General features: G+C 48.7%; 1 protein-coding gene across 1 annotated transcript; it reads left to right on the top strand.

Moving 5' to 3' along the window:
• The first annotated feature begins 1,455 nt into the window (after positions 1–1,455).
• HBEGF (heparin binding EGF like growth factor) lies at positions 1,456–12,844 on the top strand. Its single transcript, XM_004381068.2, has 6 exons — positions 1,456–1,760; positions 1,946–2,119; positions 5,135–5,312; positions 11,081–11,236; positions 12,064–12,154; positions 12,489–12,844. The coding sequence occupies exons 1-5, from the start codon at positions 1,715–1,717 to the stop codon at positions 12,134–12,136; spliced, it is 627 nt and encodes a 208-aa protein (XP_004381125.1). The 5' UTR covers positions 1,456–1,714; the 3' UTR covers positions 12,137–12,154; positions 12,489–12,844.
• Positions 12,845–16,816: the final 3,972 nt, after the last annotated feature.

The following is a 16,816-nucleotide window of genomic DNA, read 5'->3' as shown; positions in this document are numbered from 1 at the left end:
TGGCCAAGGTAGAATGCCTAGTGATAATAATAATAATGTCACATTTATTAAAATTTTATAATATGCTGGCACTGCACTAACTGCTTTATATATGCTCGCTTGTTCAATCCTCAAAACATTCTACAAGGTAGGCATTATTACTATTATTCCCATTTGAGAGATGTGAAAACTGAGGCTCAGTGAGATTAAATATTTTGTCCAAGGCCACACAGTAAGTGGCAAAGCTAGGATTCAAACTCAGGTTTGTAGTGATTTTTATGGAAACCTAGGGCTGGGGAAGGTTGTTGGGGCAATTTCAGAGAACAGAGCCACAATGACCCCTGCAAAAGTTGGGGTAGGGAGGGGCTGTGGGATAGACTGTGGATAAATACCAGGCCTGTTTTTATCCCTTCAAACAGGCTGAATCAGGCAAGTGGCTCCCTCTGGTGCATTTAGAGGGGTCTAAATGCCAATCCAGCCCTGTGTCAAACATTTCCCTCCCCTGTACACTCCTGGGGGCTGAAATACTCACTCAGAGAGTTTGGGTCAGGATATTGACTCCAGAATACCCTTGTGAAAATTCACGGAGTGGAAGAGAAACACATTAGTCTGCTGGCACCTGTTAAACATAGTGACCTACGTTAGTCAGCTGGGTCCTAGAGGAGGGGGGCTCGGTTTTATGGTGGGGAAGAAGATGGTGTTCAAAGGCAAGGAAAAGTCTGAGGTTTGTTCCACAGCCTGTGTCTCTGCAATCCCAGAAATTTGGGAATTATAATTTATAGTTACAAAAATTCTAATGGAGACTATGTCCCCTGGGGGAAAAGTGAGAGGAAGCCACTCCAGTGGCTGGAAGAATACCAACTTCCTTTGCTTTTGCTGGAATGATACCAAGTGCCAGCAACGGCAACTCTGTGGCTACCCCAGGCTCAGACCTGCTGGCATTCACGCGTCTAATTTTTAAACGGTAAATTAATTATTATTTACTATTCACCGTGTTAGTAGGTAAAAAAAATGGGCTTCTGAAACTCTGGCTGACACGAGTGGAGACCCCTGGTTTGGAGGAGGGACGGTCCGAGGGACCAGGCCGGGCCCAGAAGGGGTGGTGGGGTGGGGGGGTGGGGGGAGAGGTCCAAGGACAGAGCCTCAGCTCAGCAATCTCAAGGCTGTACCGCGCCTGGCATTTGGGGAAAGGTAGGAACTGGTCCCCGCCACCTGCGGGTCAGCAGCCCTGCCCACAGTCAGGCTGCGGCTGCGCTGGCCCGGTTCCAAAATATGTGAGCACCGCCCCCTCCTCCGCCCCCTGTCCCCGCCGCGCCCGCGGGGTCGGGGGCTGCGCTGCCGGCGCCGGGAGCTGGGCGGGCGTCCCAGCTCGGAGTCGGGTGGCGGGGGGAGCGGGGGCGGTGCTGGGTGGGGCGGAGCTTCGGCGCCTCCGGAGCCTTATTCCCGGCGGCGCGCAGTGGAGCGCTCAGTCAGCCGAGGGAGCTGTGCGTGGCACGCTTCTCGTCATCCTTATCGAGGCGCAGGGGCTTGGGCGGACGGACAGACAGTGAGCAGACAGACGCACAACGGCCGCGAGCACCGCGCAGGTCAGAGCCAAGCTTGCACCGAGAGGCGGACAGCAGACAGTGCCCGGCGGAATCTCCTGCGCTCCGCCCGCCCGGCTCCTGTGCCAGCGCCCCTTGGCCGCCTCTTCTAAAGTGATTGCTGCCTCGCCGCCTCCGCCGGGCCCAGGACCATGAAGCTGCTGCCGTCGGTGGTGCTGAAGCTCCTACTGGCTACAGGTAAGAGGGCTGCCGACGCCCCCGGAGGTCGGCGGGATGGAGGGCGCTGTGCTGGGGAAACGGGAAGGTTGCTGCAGCGCCCCCGGCACGGGCCACTTGGTGGGGCCGGTGCGCCCTGGTGGGCGAGAATTGGCCTTGGTGCGTGGCAGCCGGGGGTCTGATGCGGCCTCGCCTCTCGCCCGCAGTGCTGTCGGCGTTGGTGACCGGCGAGAGCCTGGAGCGAATTCGGAGAGGGCTGGCGGCCGGAACCCGCAACCCGGACCCTCCCACTGGATCCACTGACCAGCTGCTGCCCGCGGGAGATGTCCGGGGCCGGGAAGTCCTAGACTTGGATGAGGCAAACCTGGACCTTTTCCGAGGTAGATGTGGGGGCCGCCCATCCTCGGACCATGGCGGGCAATTGGAGAATAAGCTGATCTGGGATTCATACTGTCTGGGCACCTCTCTGGGTTGGGGGGAACCCAGGTGGCACAGTGGTTAAGAGCTCGGCTGCTAACCAAAAGGTCGGCAATTCGAATCCGACCAGCTCTACTGGGCAGCTCTACTCTGTCCTATAGTGTCACCATGAGTTGGAATCGACTCGAAGGTACTGGGTTTGGGTGGATTGGGGGATATTCATGGAGGACCTCAAGGAAGAGCCTATTGACCTGACAGGAGGGTTGGGGATCCTGGAATATGAGTTCCTCTATCTTTCTTGCCCTTGGGTCTCACCTGCTGGGTTCCTGCCCATCTGGATACAGTACTTTGGGGAAAATTGAGACAGGAAAGGCGTCTGAGGTTGGTACAGTCCTCTGAGGTAAGCTGGATCGTAGGAACAAGGAATGGTTGAAATGATTTCCCCAGAGTACCTTGTAAAAATGGGCGCAAGTCCTAAGTCCCACATCAAATGACGATTATCTGTATAATGGATGTGGAGATGCCCAGGCACATAGTAGGTGTGCAGTGTTAGTCTCCTTCACCCAGCTGTGCCTAGGTTAGGGCAACAGAAGAGAATGAAGAACTCTTGGCCTCCCTACGTGAGGGAGGCTATGAATGGTCCCTAGGGGGCTGTATTGGAATACTTGCTAGGTGTTTACCAATCCTCCCCAAAGTCTGGAGACTTCCTGACCACCTTGAGTCCCTGAGACTCCAAGCGGGGAAGGGCTAGGTGAGATCCTTCAACCAGCATATGTGGCTGTGGCTGTGGCTGTGGCTGTGGCTGTGGCTGTGGCTGGGTACGGGCATAGGGGCAGAGTCCAGAGCTTCAGGCATTGCCTGCTTCCCTGCCCCCAGCCACCTGCAGTGATCCTCTTGAGGGTGGAGCAGATACTGAGCCCAGGAGCCCTGGTATTACTTTATTTGGTTGGAAAGATACCCACCTGTTTTAGCCCCACCTGCTTCTCGGCTGCCCTTCTTCTTTGCACAGAGTTTCCTGTAGGTGCTCTCTCTGCTTCTTGTATAAATCAAGGGTCTGCTCTGAAGCTGAGCCTGGGCTTCCACCTTTCACCCTCTGACAGTGGCCCTCTGGGGTCACCTCTGGCCTGAACAGTCTGGATTCTCCTGGCCCTCTCCTCTGGGCAGTGCTGGACTGTGACTCACCTCCCACCCACACGGCTGCTCCTCATACCTCTGCAGAACTGACTCACTGCTCCCTGTCCCTGGGAGCAACCTGGCTGTCTCCGTGCTACTCTCTCCCTCCCCTCTCTGACTGGCTTGGCTCTCCTGCTTCAATTTCCACGGTTCTGGTCACCTGGGTTCCTCTGAGCACCTGCCTCACCTTCTGAGCTCTGGAGGATCAGCCTGGGACGGAAGAATAAGCTGGCACCTGCCTCTCTTCCTTTCTCTTGGCTTTGCTGGGCAAGGACTGTTTTTCAGATCTGGGAATTCTATCACCTAAAATAAATAACTGCTATCATTTCTTAAGTGCCTGTTGTGTTCTGGGCACTTGACATGTTATCCTGGCTAATTTAATCTTTGTAACAACCTTCTGAGATACGTACCCTTGGTATCCACATTTTACCAAGAACATCAAGGTTCAGAGAGGTTAAATGACTTGTCCAAGGTCTTGTGGCTGTGATTGAAGTACAGCTCTGCTGACTTCAGAGCCATCCATTGCTGTTTTTCTTTGTTGTCTCATTCCTGGCACAATATTCCAGGTGCTCTAGACTTGTAGGGAGTGAAGGGGAGGCAGCTGGGTATATGAGGCAGCTTGGTGTGTAGGAAAGAACACCAGATGTGGAGCCCAGAGACCAGACCCTGCGTGACCTAGGACAAGTCACTCTGCCTTTTGGGACCTCATGTTTTTCATCTGAAGATGGAAGGTCATGATATTCTTTGAAGTTACTTCCAGCTTGAGGATTCTAGGCCTTCAGTCTAATGTATCATGCATATCCTTCTGCCAAACATGTAGCTATAGCCATGGGCAGTGGGCATCTTTTTCCTGCTGGGAGCAGGGAAGCCTGGGAGTGGGGGGACTGGCATCAGACCCCTGGGATGATGGGTGTAGCCCATGGTAAGTCCCAGCTGGATGTCTGAGTGAGGTTGTTTTTCTCCCTGTCTCTCTGAAGCCTGGAAAGAAGGGGTGGGGGCTCATTGTTGTTCCAGTTCCTTCTGGATAGTTCCTTACTTTCCATCTCTCTAGCCCTTGTACACATTGTACCCCCTATCCTAGAGAGCTATAAACAGGACACTTGGGAATAAATGTAAATGGACCTTTGAGAGAAATGGGTGAGCTGCAAAAGGCACAGAGCAGGGTAAACATTTTGCTTGAAGTGAAAAAAACAAGGCCCTAATCAGGGACAGTCTTCTTGCTGTTTCTGAGCCTGGCTCTGCCCTGAGCTCGTGGTACCCTGAAGCTAATGGGTGCCACCTGAAGACATGAGCACTTTCTTATTTTATGAACCGCCCCCCTCAACCTCCAAGTACCTTTTCCAGAAGCAATTTTTGTCTCTGACACTGTCTTCCTGCAAGTGGGTCATTGAGTGCAGCATCAGGAAATGAAGCTGATTAAGGCCAAAATAGAATGAACTGGGGGTGGCGGAGGAGGGGGTGGGGATGGAAGGTGGGCGGTGGGGTGGAGGGGATGTTGGTAGGATTGCCCAATCAGGTGCAGTCACTCAACAGAAGCTAGCATTCTCAGAATGACGTTCTTAAATTGAGTTTGTGAAATGCCTTCCTTGGAACATACCCTTACCTCTACTTCCTCCTGAGGTTCCCGCTTTTTGGTACTGTGCCCAGTCTTCCTTCAGCCTTTGGGAGGCACTGAGCCAAGGGGTATTCCCAGGCCTCTGACTTCTGGTGGGATCAAAGGGTGCATATTCCCTCCAAATGCTGTGCTGTTCTGATTGTGTGCCCCAGGAGAGTCAGAGACTTACCAGGGTGCTTTTTTCCTACAGTTGCTTTCTCCTCTAAGCCACAAGCTGTGGCCACACCAAGCAAGGAGGAATATGGGAAAAGAAAGAAGAAGGGCAAGGGGCTAGGGAAGAAGAGAGACCCTTGTCTTCGAAAATACAAGGACTTCTGCATCCATGGAGAATGCAAATATGTGAAGGAGCTTCGGGCTCCATCTTGCATGTAAGTGTTCCTTCCCATGGTCTGACTCTCGTCAGCACACTCTTTGTCAGCCACGTGATTGTTCCTTGTTACTGTTCCTTGAATTCATAATTCAACCCAGTTTCTTCTCAACCTCTGGGTGGAAGTTGGGAGGAGGAGAAATATTTTTAGTCAACGGAAGGGGCTCCCCCCCATCAGATGCAATTTCCTGTGGTGTGGGTTTGTGACGCTCTTGTATCCTTGGGGACATTTCCTGCTTGCCCAGAAATGAGCATGTGGCTAGGAAAGCTGGCACCTGAAGGCAAGTCCTTCATTCTTGCCCCATGCCCCACTCCGGATGGGAGAAGCCAGTAGGAAACATGGCAGAATGGGCTTCCTGGGTGGGTGGAGTGGAGCTCCTGTGGCCTTCTTTCTCAAGCCCTGTAGGTATATGTGAGGTATATTTGGACACATGCTGGTAAGGTGTGTGCATACATGGCTATGTATGCACAAGTGGGTTGATTCTAAAGCATGATGGGACCGTACAGAGAACAATTATCATGAGAGCAGGGGACACCCTCCTCCCTTCTTCCTCACCCTGGCAAGGGCCAGGAGGTGAGTACATGGAGGGTATTGGCCTTTGGCCATTGGGGTGAAAGGATACTTTCTTTATGAAGGATTAACAGGAAAAGTAAGCCAACCCAACAGACATCAGCCCCCAGTTAGGAGCATCACCCCTTCCCTGGGCAGGGGTGTGGGCAGAGGGGCCATGAATTCCTGGCCGCTCTGCTAGGTCAAGCTCAGCAAACGACTGCCTTGGCAACCCCTCAGGGATGATGGCACTGCCATGCTCTCTGGCAGGCATAATGTCACCACTGTGCCTGAGGCCAACACCCCACGTCAGGCTGCAAACATTCATTCTCTTCCGCTGGGCACAAGGTCCCCGTGGAGAGGCTAGGGGCATGGAGATTCTAGACAGGGACAGGAGGCTGCTGGGTACACACCACCTCCTGACCTGTCAGGAAAGCTGGCTGCCTGTATTGGCGCAGATCCCTTGGCTTGTTATTTATTTATTTATTTTATGACATTAGGTGACAACTTACATAGCAAATTAGTTTCCTATTCGATAGTTTGTACACAAAGTGTTCCATGACATTGGTTCCATTCCCCACAATGTGCCTGCCCTCCCCCCATTTCCATCCTAGGTTCCCTGTTTCCTTTTGTCCTGAATTGCTACCACTTCCTGTCTTCTCAACTTGCCTTTTGGGCAAATGTTGCCCTTTTGATCTCGTATAGTAGATTGTTCTAAGGAATACAGTCCTCTCGGGTATTGTTGTTTATTTTATGGGCACGTCTGTGGTTTGGCTGATGGGTGGTCTCCAATAATGACTTCAGTTCTAGCTCAGAAGGGTGTCTTCGGGCCATAGTCTCAGGGGTTCCTTTGGTCTCTATCAGACCAGTAACTATGGTCATTTTTTGTGAATTTGGTTTTTTGTTCTGCAATTTTTCTTCCTCTCTGTCTGGGACCCTCCATTGTGATCCCAGTCAGAGTGGTTGGTGGTGGTAGCTGGGCACCATTTAGTTTTTCTGGTCTTGGGATCATAGTCCCTTGGCTTTTTGAACCTTCCTTGTCCCCTCTGATTACACATAGCAGAACTGCCCTGTATTGGATAATTGGCAGACAAACGCTTTGCTCTTCACCACGTCCTTGGTCACTTGTGTGTCTTTTCCTATAATATCCTTGTCAGGACCTTTGTATTGGATGGGTTGCTTGAGAGTGGCCTAGGGGTCCCCATATTATCCTTCCCAGGATCTTGGGACAGGGAGGAAATGTTTGTCTTAAATTTCTAAACTGGTATCATTAGCATAGGGTAGAGGCAATGACACTGAGGGTAGTCAAGATGGATTGAGGCCAGGAGTCTGTCTGGGCTGAATTAGTCCAGGGCATTAGTGGATGGATATGGGGCCTCTCATGCTGGACAGAACCCTTGTAAGGCTCTTCTCCCAGAGGGCTGGGTTCTATGGACCACCTCAGCCCAGAGCTCCTAGATAAGGATGCCCAGGGCCAGCTTCCCAGTGGCTGTAGGGATAGTGATCATAACCATAAGGGTAGCTCCTCTCCTTTGCCCTGGAGCTTTGCAGTTTCCAATTAATATGAGTTGAACCCAACAGATACATCTTAAGCACCTACTTGATGCCAGACACTATTCTAGAGGGTGGGGAGATACAGTTAGTCTCTTGGGATTCTCAAAAGCCTTTTGCTAGGTAGGCAGGGGTTGCTATCTCCAGTTGAAAGATAAGGAAACTTGAGCCAGAAAGTGGGAAATGATTTCTCTGTGATCAATAGCTAAATAAGTAGAAAAAGGACAGGGACCCAGGCACCTGACTCTAAGTCCAGCATGCTCTTCATTGCCCCAGGCTGCGCTGGGTGTTGGCCTGCCTGAGCAGGATTTTACAGAGGGCAGCTGTTGTCCTAGAGATCTCTGGAGACTTTTACTAGCCTAACAGTATAGCAATTTGATTTGAAGACTCTTGTCTGTTTCCCTCTTCTCTGGCTAGGCAGAATTTTCAAGGGGCTAGATTCCTGGTGTGGCTTATTCCTGCTTTCTGCCTTCAGCCCTGGGCTCTCAGTGCAGAAGGCAGCAAGAAAACACAGGTCTCCTGGTTTAGGGGAGCATGACATTTATGTACCTACCCTTGGGGGCCCCTTGTGGAGCCTCTCTGCCTCCAGACCCAGGAACCACCAGCCAGGGTGTGTCCAGGCTGGCGTGGTGAGCTTGAGGCTAGCCAGCTTCCTAAACCAGCCCTCCGCCACCACCATTGACAGGAAAACCCTTCTATGTCATCAGCCAAAAGTCACCCTCAGGGAATAGGAACCCTGACTGGCTGCTGACCCAGAAATTGGCAGCAAAGTTATCCTGTGGCTAGAAAAAGCCTGGGGGCGGCTGGACTGAGGAGGACTCAGAGCTGGAAGAGGGGCCTGGGGGCTTCACTTTGCCCCACTGCCCAGCTGCAGAGAGCATCTTAGTAAAGAGTCCCCTGGAAATGGCAAGCTTCCTTGTCTTTGGCAACATGGGACTTGGCTTTTTATCAAGTGCTTTCACCTATATTACCCCATTTGATTTTCACGATACTCTGTAGTGAGGTAGGCATTTATTATTCCTATGTTTTACATGAGGAAACCAAAGTTTAGAAAGGTGAAGTGACTTGTCCAAGATCACCTGGCTAGAAATAGCAGCAGGACCAGTCTGGAACTCAAGTATTTTGAGTCTTTTGAGTCCCCCTATCAAATGGTGCCCCCTCCCCCTCCTGGAGCAGGAATGAGAAACTCAGTTTGGAAGATGTCTCTGGACCCTCGAGGGCTCTTGCTTCTGTTGTAATACAAGTTCTGAAATGGGTCACAGACATGGGTAAGAAGAACATGCCCCAGTTTGATGGGCAGCTGGCGCTAGGCAAGACACATGATCTCACTCCCACCCTGGGATGCTTGGAATGTACTCATCCCTCCCCTTCCCCTCCAACTCCCTGGGGAAGCCAGGAGTCATCTGCAAAGGGAGGGAGAGGTGGGTAATATTAGGATGTTTACATTATTATCCTTTTGACTCAGGGTGGGGGGGTGGAGAGATTATGTAACTGAATTGCGGGGCTCTGAGGCCAAGCTTTATTTCTATCATCTGAGTAACTACCTGTGGGGTTTGAGTGATGGGCTGGAAGTGAAAAACAAACTCAGCTTCTCCCCCTAGTCTCTGAAGCCATCCGGGCGGCTGGATTGAATCCTGGCTCTACCACTCACTAGCTGTGTAGCCTGGGCAAGTTATGTCAGTAAAGAAGTTAAGCCTCAGTCTCATCTTTAAAATGGAGATAGTAACTCCTTCGTAGAGATGATTTTAAAGTGGAATCAAATGATCCTTGTCAACCAGTTAGCACAGAGAACCTGGTGCGTGGTGAGCCTTTAATGTTAACTATTTATTATTGTTGTTAATTATTAATAATAATTGATAGCATTCATAATAATAATATAGTCAGAGAGCAGGGTCAGACATCCCCAGGAACCTATCAGACGTGTGTTTCCTTGGGGTAATCTGCACTGTTCAGCGTGGAAAGAGTCATGAACTTGGAATTGCCAAAACTCGTTTCTAGTTTTGGTCCTGCTGCTTTCTAGTGAAACTGTTGGCAAATCATTTAATCTGACTCTTTCAATCTGTAAACTGGGGCTGTACCTGCCTACCAGGGTGTTATGAGGCCCAGTAGAGCTGGTAGATATGGAGAGTGTCTTGTAAACTGTGAACTGCTATGCATGGGTCATTTTCCAGGGGAGCTCCTAGCAGCTTGCTCTACGTTCTGGCAGGATGGGGTTGTTTTGCCCACCTGGGCCAATGGAACAGATGCCTGGAGAGGCTGGGCAAGGAGCTGTCGTGTCGTGGGCTAGGGGTTGCAAAAAAAGACCCTGACCTACATTTATGCTGGACTGAGGTGGTGCACAAAGCACCCAGAAGGAGCTGGGACAGGGAGAGGTGCTGGGCAGAAAGGCAGGAACAGGGAAACAGCACCCCCAGCCATGCCTTATGCCAGTGCCCAGATGCCTGACCCCTCTGCTGCTGCCAGGTCTGGACTGGTCTGCTCTGTAGAGCTTTCCTGGTATCCACTTCAGCAGGAAGAAGGGATTCCTCACTCTGAGGCACCAGGTACACAGCCTCTTTCCAGGGAAAGCTCAGCTCAGAATAGAGGACTACCAGAAGCCAGTGGCCTAAAGCTCCCCAGGCAGACAGTGCCACCTCACCCCTGGCTGGAGGTAGGCAGTTGTGGGGTGTGAGTGGGCAGCACACTGAGCTCAGAGTCAGATGATCCACACCCATGTCTCTGTTGTGCCATGTGACCTTGGGAAAACAACTTTGCCTTTCTGTAAAATGGGGCTTTTAGCTACATCAAAGGATCTTCGAGGGGATCAGATAAAGGAAGGGACGTGAGTGTACTTATTCAACTGTAAGCACTTCCAAGTCTTCTTCAGAGCTTCAAGGAAATGCTTTGCATTAGAATCATAGAGGCAGTAGCCATATGATTTACTTTCTGAGTAAGAAGAGCTGCCTGGGGGTTGTTTCTGACATTCTTACATCCTCTGGCAGAACAGCTGGGCACAAAGATGTTATCTTGGTTGGTTTGCTTTGTCCTGTGGGGAAGGAGGCCTGATACCCCAATGCTCAAAGGCCAATGGCTTGCAAGTTGGCCCTACATCCAGGAGGAGCTGGGAGTTAAATGAAGGGAACTTGAGAAAAACGACTCTTGGCAAAGGGACAGGTCCTATTAATAGGCTGGGCAGTGGCGGAGAGGACTGGACACGGGAACATTGATGGGAAGGCTGGTTTATTTCTGGGTCAGGGTGTTGAGGGGCCTCACTATAGGAAGTGATACTGAATCCCCTCACTCAGCCCACCAACTCTTGTGCCCAAGTCTTCTTAAGTGGCTTAAACAGGATATCTTCACACACGTGTAATAAATCAGTCACACATGGAACATATCTAACCGAGCCCTTCAAGTCCTCCTTCACTTTTTCCCTGCCTGGAGCAGGACTCTTGGGCCAGAGAACCAGAGAGAATGGTGTGTGGGGGGGCATGGAATGAGGGAGGAAGGCCATGGAGCATTCAGAGGGGCTTTTAAAGAGTCTCCTACCAAAAGAGAAAGATAGAGGAAGGACAAAGATCATGGTTAGAGATTGATAGGCTGGAGGTATGAGGAATGGGGTTTGGCTGGGCTACTGCCAAGGGAGAAGGGCTGAACCACTAACCCTAACTCCTTGTTCTGTCTTGAACCAGCTGCCAGCCGGGTTACCATGGAGAGAGGTGCCACGGGCTGAGCCTCCCAGTGGAAAACCGCTTGTATTCGTATGACCACACAACCATCCTGGCCGTGGTGGCAGTGGTACTGTCTTCTGTCTGTCTGCTCGTCATTGTGGGGCTTCTCATGTTTAGGTGAGTGTTGGGGGCCCCTGCTGACTGTTTCTGCAAATTACTCCATTGTTCCTCCTTCTGGATCTTCTGGCTGGTGATCACATGAGTCCCCCACCTCCTCAAATCCTAGGCTAGGGGTCTGACTGACGTTCCTGGGTGCTGGTTCTCCAAGAGCCTGGTTTCTTTGGTATGACATGAGTCCTGTGTCTAAAGCCCAGGGCACAACCTGCCAGGCCACAGCAGGTTCTGCTTTTCACAGGAATTCTTTTCCTGCCTCTATGGCTCAGCAACCCACCCATGGAGTCAGCTCTTTACCCATTTCTTTCTCCTGGCTATGTTCTTTGATGACATTAGTGTGTGAGTTGGTAGTCAAAGCATGGATGTATATCCTTCCAATTCTGAGTCAACTGGACATCAAGCCATGCTTCCAATCCAGGTTATGTCCTAGGTCAGGGGAGACCTACCAAGTAGTCTATGCCTGTTTTCAAGCAGTGTAACTCAATTGCTGTAAGACCTGGAATGAGTTGCCTCATCTTTCTGAGGATCACAATCTTTCAGTGATTGTAATCTCTGCCCATCTACCTCATAAGAGTACGTAAGGATCAATGAATGAGGTGAAAGCTCTTTATAAATTATAGCCTACTGTTAGAGACAGGCATCCCTCTGGGAAGCTGGTCTTTGACCAGGGGTCCGTTGGGCTGCCATACCCTCTGGTCTTTTCCAAAGAGTGGAAGGAACCACCATGGCAGACTTCTTGGGAATGAACTGCTCTGAGACATGCATCCTGTGCTTCAGTTTCTCCTCTATCATAGCAAACAGGGCTTGCTCACAAAACTTATCTTCCTCAGGTACCATAGGAGAGGAGGCTACAATGTGGAAAATGAAGAGAAGGTGAAGTTGGGCATGACTAATTCCCACTGAGAGAGACCTGCACTCAAGGTAATGGTTCATCTTTACCCCATGGCACCATCCCTACCTTTCCTGGATCTGTTTCAAGAAATGCTGAATTCTTCTTTTCACCTAAGGGTTGGGAGGCAGGAGGCAGGCTACCACGGAGTCAACATCACATTGCAGAATTGTTTTCAAAAAGGCTGTGGGTGCTTCATCCACACTTAGGGTAAAAGTTGCTAGACAGATACTCAGGAGAGATGTCTGAGAGGACGGTTTTTCCCTCCCTCATCCTTTCTCCTTCCCTCCCTTCCCAGACGACCTTTCTACCTCACCTTTTAAGACTGGACCTGGGAGATTTAAATGCCTTCTTCTTGTGCTTTAGGAATCAGCTGGGGACTGCTACCTCTGAGAAGACACAGGTTGATCACAGACTCTGCAGAGGTGAAGGACGGCACAACTAGCCATGAAGACTCCTTTGTCCCCATTTGCTATCTAGATTGGGCCTCCCATAACTGCTTTGCCAAAATACCAGAGCCTTCAAGTGCCAAATGGAATATGTTTGATAGGATCTGGGTCAGAAGAAAGCAAAAGCAAGGGCCCTTCATGCCCTTCTAATTTCCCTCAACCAAACCCCATTTACCCCCATAAGTTTGTTTAAACACTTATCTTCTGAATTCAAATGCCAGTTAAATTCCATATGCTCCAGGATCTTTGACTGAAAAAAAAAAAAAGGAGAAAGACAGGAAGAAGGAAAGATTTGTGGACTAGAGGAGAACAACAACGATTGAGAAGCCATGTACTCAAGTAGTCACCAAGGGATCTGCCATTTGGACCCTCCAGCGCTGGATTTGATGACCTAACTGTGAAATACCACAAGCCCAAGAACTCTGAATTTTGGGACTTCTGCCCAGATGGAAAAATAACTTAACAACTATTTTTTTGTTTGTTTGTTTGTTTATTTCGTTTTTAATTATCTATTTATAATATTTCATGTGCCTAGATTGTTACTTTGGCAATTTCCTGGCCCTCCACCCCACATCCCCCATCATCTAGCTCAGCGCCACACATCTGGCTCAGCACCTCTGCCACAAATCTGAGTGGCTCTGTGACCCATCTGTAGTAATTTATTGTCTGTCTACATTTCTGAAGATCTTCCATGATCAGAGTGCTGCACGGTCGGGAGTTATGTATGGTCGGGATGTAGGAGTTAACTTTGCAGGATCCACTCTATGAGTTGGACTGTAGTCTTGCCTAGGCAATTTTGTCTACCGTGTGTGTTTTGAAAGCTGAAGGTGCTGATGTCAAGGTTTAACAGATATTGATGTTTCCCTGTGTCCTCTCCCTCCCAAATCTCAGAAGAGGTTGGGCTCCCATGCCTGCAGCTTTCCTAGCCCTTCCCCGCCATGGCCCCAGGCCCACAGAGTAGGAGCTCACTCTCCTTTGCGTCAAGACATTTCTCTCAGTCCTGCCATTCTTCTGGTGCTACTCCACACAGGGGTCAGTGCAGCAGGGAACAGTCTAGAGAAGGTGTTAGTCAAGAAAAAGGCTGAGGAGGAACAGGAAACGTTGGAGCTGACTGTTCTTGGTAATTACTTGATTACCTGCCAATTTCTACAGAAAAGGCTGGAGGTGAGGAAGGCTTTTGTGTAACCCCACTCACCTCACCGAGACTACAAAGGTATGCTGTATTGGCCCCTTCTGGAAGTTTCTGAACTGTTACAACCTGTATTTCCAAACCTGGTTCATATTTATACCTTGCAATTCAAATAAAGATAACCCTTACTCCACAGACTTCTGTCGGCTTGTTTTAACTGAGAACTGGTTTAACATAGGTATTTTTTAAGCCCTGACTAGGTGTTAGACTCTATGCTAGGCCTATTTATGTGTACTATTTCAATATCCCCAACAACACTGTGATGGAAGTACTATTATTATTTATCCAGAGGAGGATACGGAGGCTCAGAAGTTATATAAGTTGCCTGAGTTATCATACACAGTTGGTAAGTGATAGCGCTGGGACTCAGACTCTGGTAGTCTAACTCCAATTATTTTGTCTTAGTACGTACACCGTACTAACTCTAAGACAAGAGAGAATAGATCTTTCACATAGGAAGTTTGGCTGCCTGTAACCGGGAAAGATATCCATTCAACCAACAGCGCCTGGACTCAAGACTTGGTCCTGTGTTGTACATGCAAGCAGGCATTGTTTCTGGTGAAAACCAGATGTCTTTGACTTCTCTCTTATGCTCCACAGCCAATCCATCAGGAAATTTTGTCAGCTCTACTTTCAGACTGTGTCCTGTATGCAACCACTTCTCATTACTGCCACTACCATCACCCTGGTCCAATTCACCATCGTCTCTTGTCTGGATTCTTGCGGTAGCATTCGTTATCTCTTCCTTCTTCCACCTTGCTCCCCTACAGTCTATTTCCAACATAATAGCCAGAGTGATAATTTCAAAACATAATTTAGATCTTGTTTGCTCTCCAGGCCTTCCCTGAACACCCTATTGTACAAAAGCACATTCCTCCCCCACCCTACTCTTGTTCTCCTTACCTTTCTTTGTTTTCCTCCATAGCCCTATTATCACCACTAACACATTCTTATTTATTGTTTATTGTTTCTCCTACTAGAACATTAGCTCCATAAGGGCAGGGATGTGTTCATTGCTTCAATCTCAGATTCTACAACAGTATGATTGAGTTGTAGGCCCTCAATATTTGTTACATGGACAAATGAATTAATATAAGAAACGATTAAAATCCAGTCAAAGGCCAGGAAGTGGACAGGCATGCAATCCAGCACTTCCCTGGAAGTGTTTAGACAATGTTTAGAGAATGGCCTCTGTTGGGGAGAGTGGATGGTGATGACAGAATGAAAGTGGAATTTGGGACAGGTCGTGTGGCCATGGTGTTCTGGGTGGATTGGAGGTAGAGCGATCCATTGGGAAGCCACTGGACCAGTCACTCTGGACTGCCCCCTTGTCATCTTCTTGCCTTGGAGAACTGTGACATTCTGAAGTTTCTACAAGAGCATAGGCAGAGATCTAGTATTTACTTTGAATTTCCTTTTAAAGCATTGGGCAACAGTAACTACCAAAGCTGAACATATGCAAATCCTACAAGCTAACAATTCCATTCCTACAGATAGACCCGAGAGAAATGAATACATATGCTCACCAAAAGATATAAACAAGAATGATCTTAGCAGCACTATTTATAATAACTAAAAACTAGAACCTACCCAAATACATTAGTGGTGGAATGAATAAATAAATTGTGGTGTATCTATGTAATGAAATACTAAATAGCAATATGGATGAATCTCACAACATAGTGCTGAATGAAAGAAGGCAGGCGCCAAAGGGTATATTCTGTACAATTCCATTTATTTAAAATTCAAAAACAGGCAAAACTAATCTACTGTGAAATAAATCAGGGATGAGATTCCTGTTGGGATGGATACTGACTGGAATTGGGCAGAAGGGGAACTTCCGGGGTTCTGATGATGTTATGTTCCACGATCTGGGTGCTGGTCACATGGGTGTATTCATTTTGTGAAAATTCATCAAGTATGACGCGTATATTTTTCTGTATGTATTATACTTCAATAAAAAGTTAAAAAAAGAACTTGGATAGAGGACTCTTTTGTTATTTGCATTACATAAAGTTCTGTAAAGTACCAATGTACTTTTTTGGTATCAGAGAAAATAGTAAAGATGTCAGAAATAACTGTGGAGTAGTGAGTTACTTTGAACTGTCTTGTCCGTGGGCTTCTTTCCTGCTTCCAAGCTTCAAGCCTCCAGCCCTCACACTGGGCTGGGCTTTTCCAAGCACACTTTGTTTCTCAAGCTAATATTTCCTGCAGGCTTTGGACTTCCTGCCTTTCAGCTGCTCTCTCCTCCTGCCCCTGCTGCTGATGGGAGCTCCCATTGGCATCTCTTAGCTGATAGAGTATCCCTGGGAGCCTCTGAACTTGCAGCCACTTCTCAAGATTGGCTAGCAGAAGATATCTTGCCTCTTCTCTGCAGGCTTCCTTTTCAGCCTCCTTTGAGACTTTTTGTTAATACTGTTCATAATAATCATTATTAGCATAATGAACATCTAACATTCATGGAGTGCTCACAATGCACAGGGCTGCACGCTTTCAGGCATATATTTTATCTCATTTAAGTCTCACCAAACCTAGGAGGTAGGTGCTCTTACTATGCCCATGAGATAGATGAAGAAATTGAGACTTAGAGAAGTTAAATGATTTGCCTAAGGTAAGTAATAATGGCAGAATGTGAAACTGGGAGTTCCTGAGCCTGTACTCTGACCACTAAGCTGCACTCCTAAGTAAATTCTCTGTCACAGTCTTGTTTTCTCTTCTTCCCATATCCAGAAATGATATAGTGAAGAAATCATATGAAAGGGTCCTTAGAGAGCAACTGCTTAGAGCTCAAGGGTTTCTTTTCTTCTCCCAATTTATAGTCATGAAAGATATTATGAATTGAATTGTCCCCCAAAAATGTGGGTCAGTTTAGCTAGGCCAGGATTCCCATTATTGTGTGGTTGTCTACCATTTTGTGATCTGATGTGATTATCCTATGTGTTGTAAATCCTAACCTCTATGATGTTAATGAGGCAGGATTAGAGGCAGTCATGTTAATGAGGCAGGACTCAATCTACCAGATTAGGTTGTGTCTTGAGTCAACCTTTTTTGAGACA

Source organism: Trichechus manatus, unplaced genomic scaffold, assembly GCF_000243295.1.
Source record: "Trichechus manatus latirostris isolate Lorelei unplaced genomic scaffold, TriManLat1.0 scaffold00080, whole genome shotgun sequence".
NCBI lineage: Eukaryota > Metazoa > Chordata > Mammalia > Sirenia > Trichechidae > Trichechus > Trichechus manatus.
This window is presented reverse-complemented; position numbering and strand designations above follow the sequence as displayed.

Bases quoted from the DNA above. Each gene is read 5' to 3' on its own strand.
- HBEGF (XM_004381068.2), top strand. From the start codon at position 1,715: ATGAAGCTGCTGCCGTCGGTGGTGCTGAAGCTCCTACTGGCTACAG. The intron at 5,313-11,080 runs GTAAGTGTTCCT...GTCTTGAACCAG, and splicing joins CTTCGGGCTCCATCTTGCAT to CTGCCAGCCGGGTTACCATG. The intron at 11,237-12,063 runs GTGAGTGTTGGG...TATCTTCCTCAG, and splicing joins GTGGGGCTTCTCATGTTTAG to GTACCATAGGAGAGGAGGCT.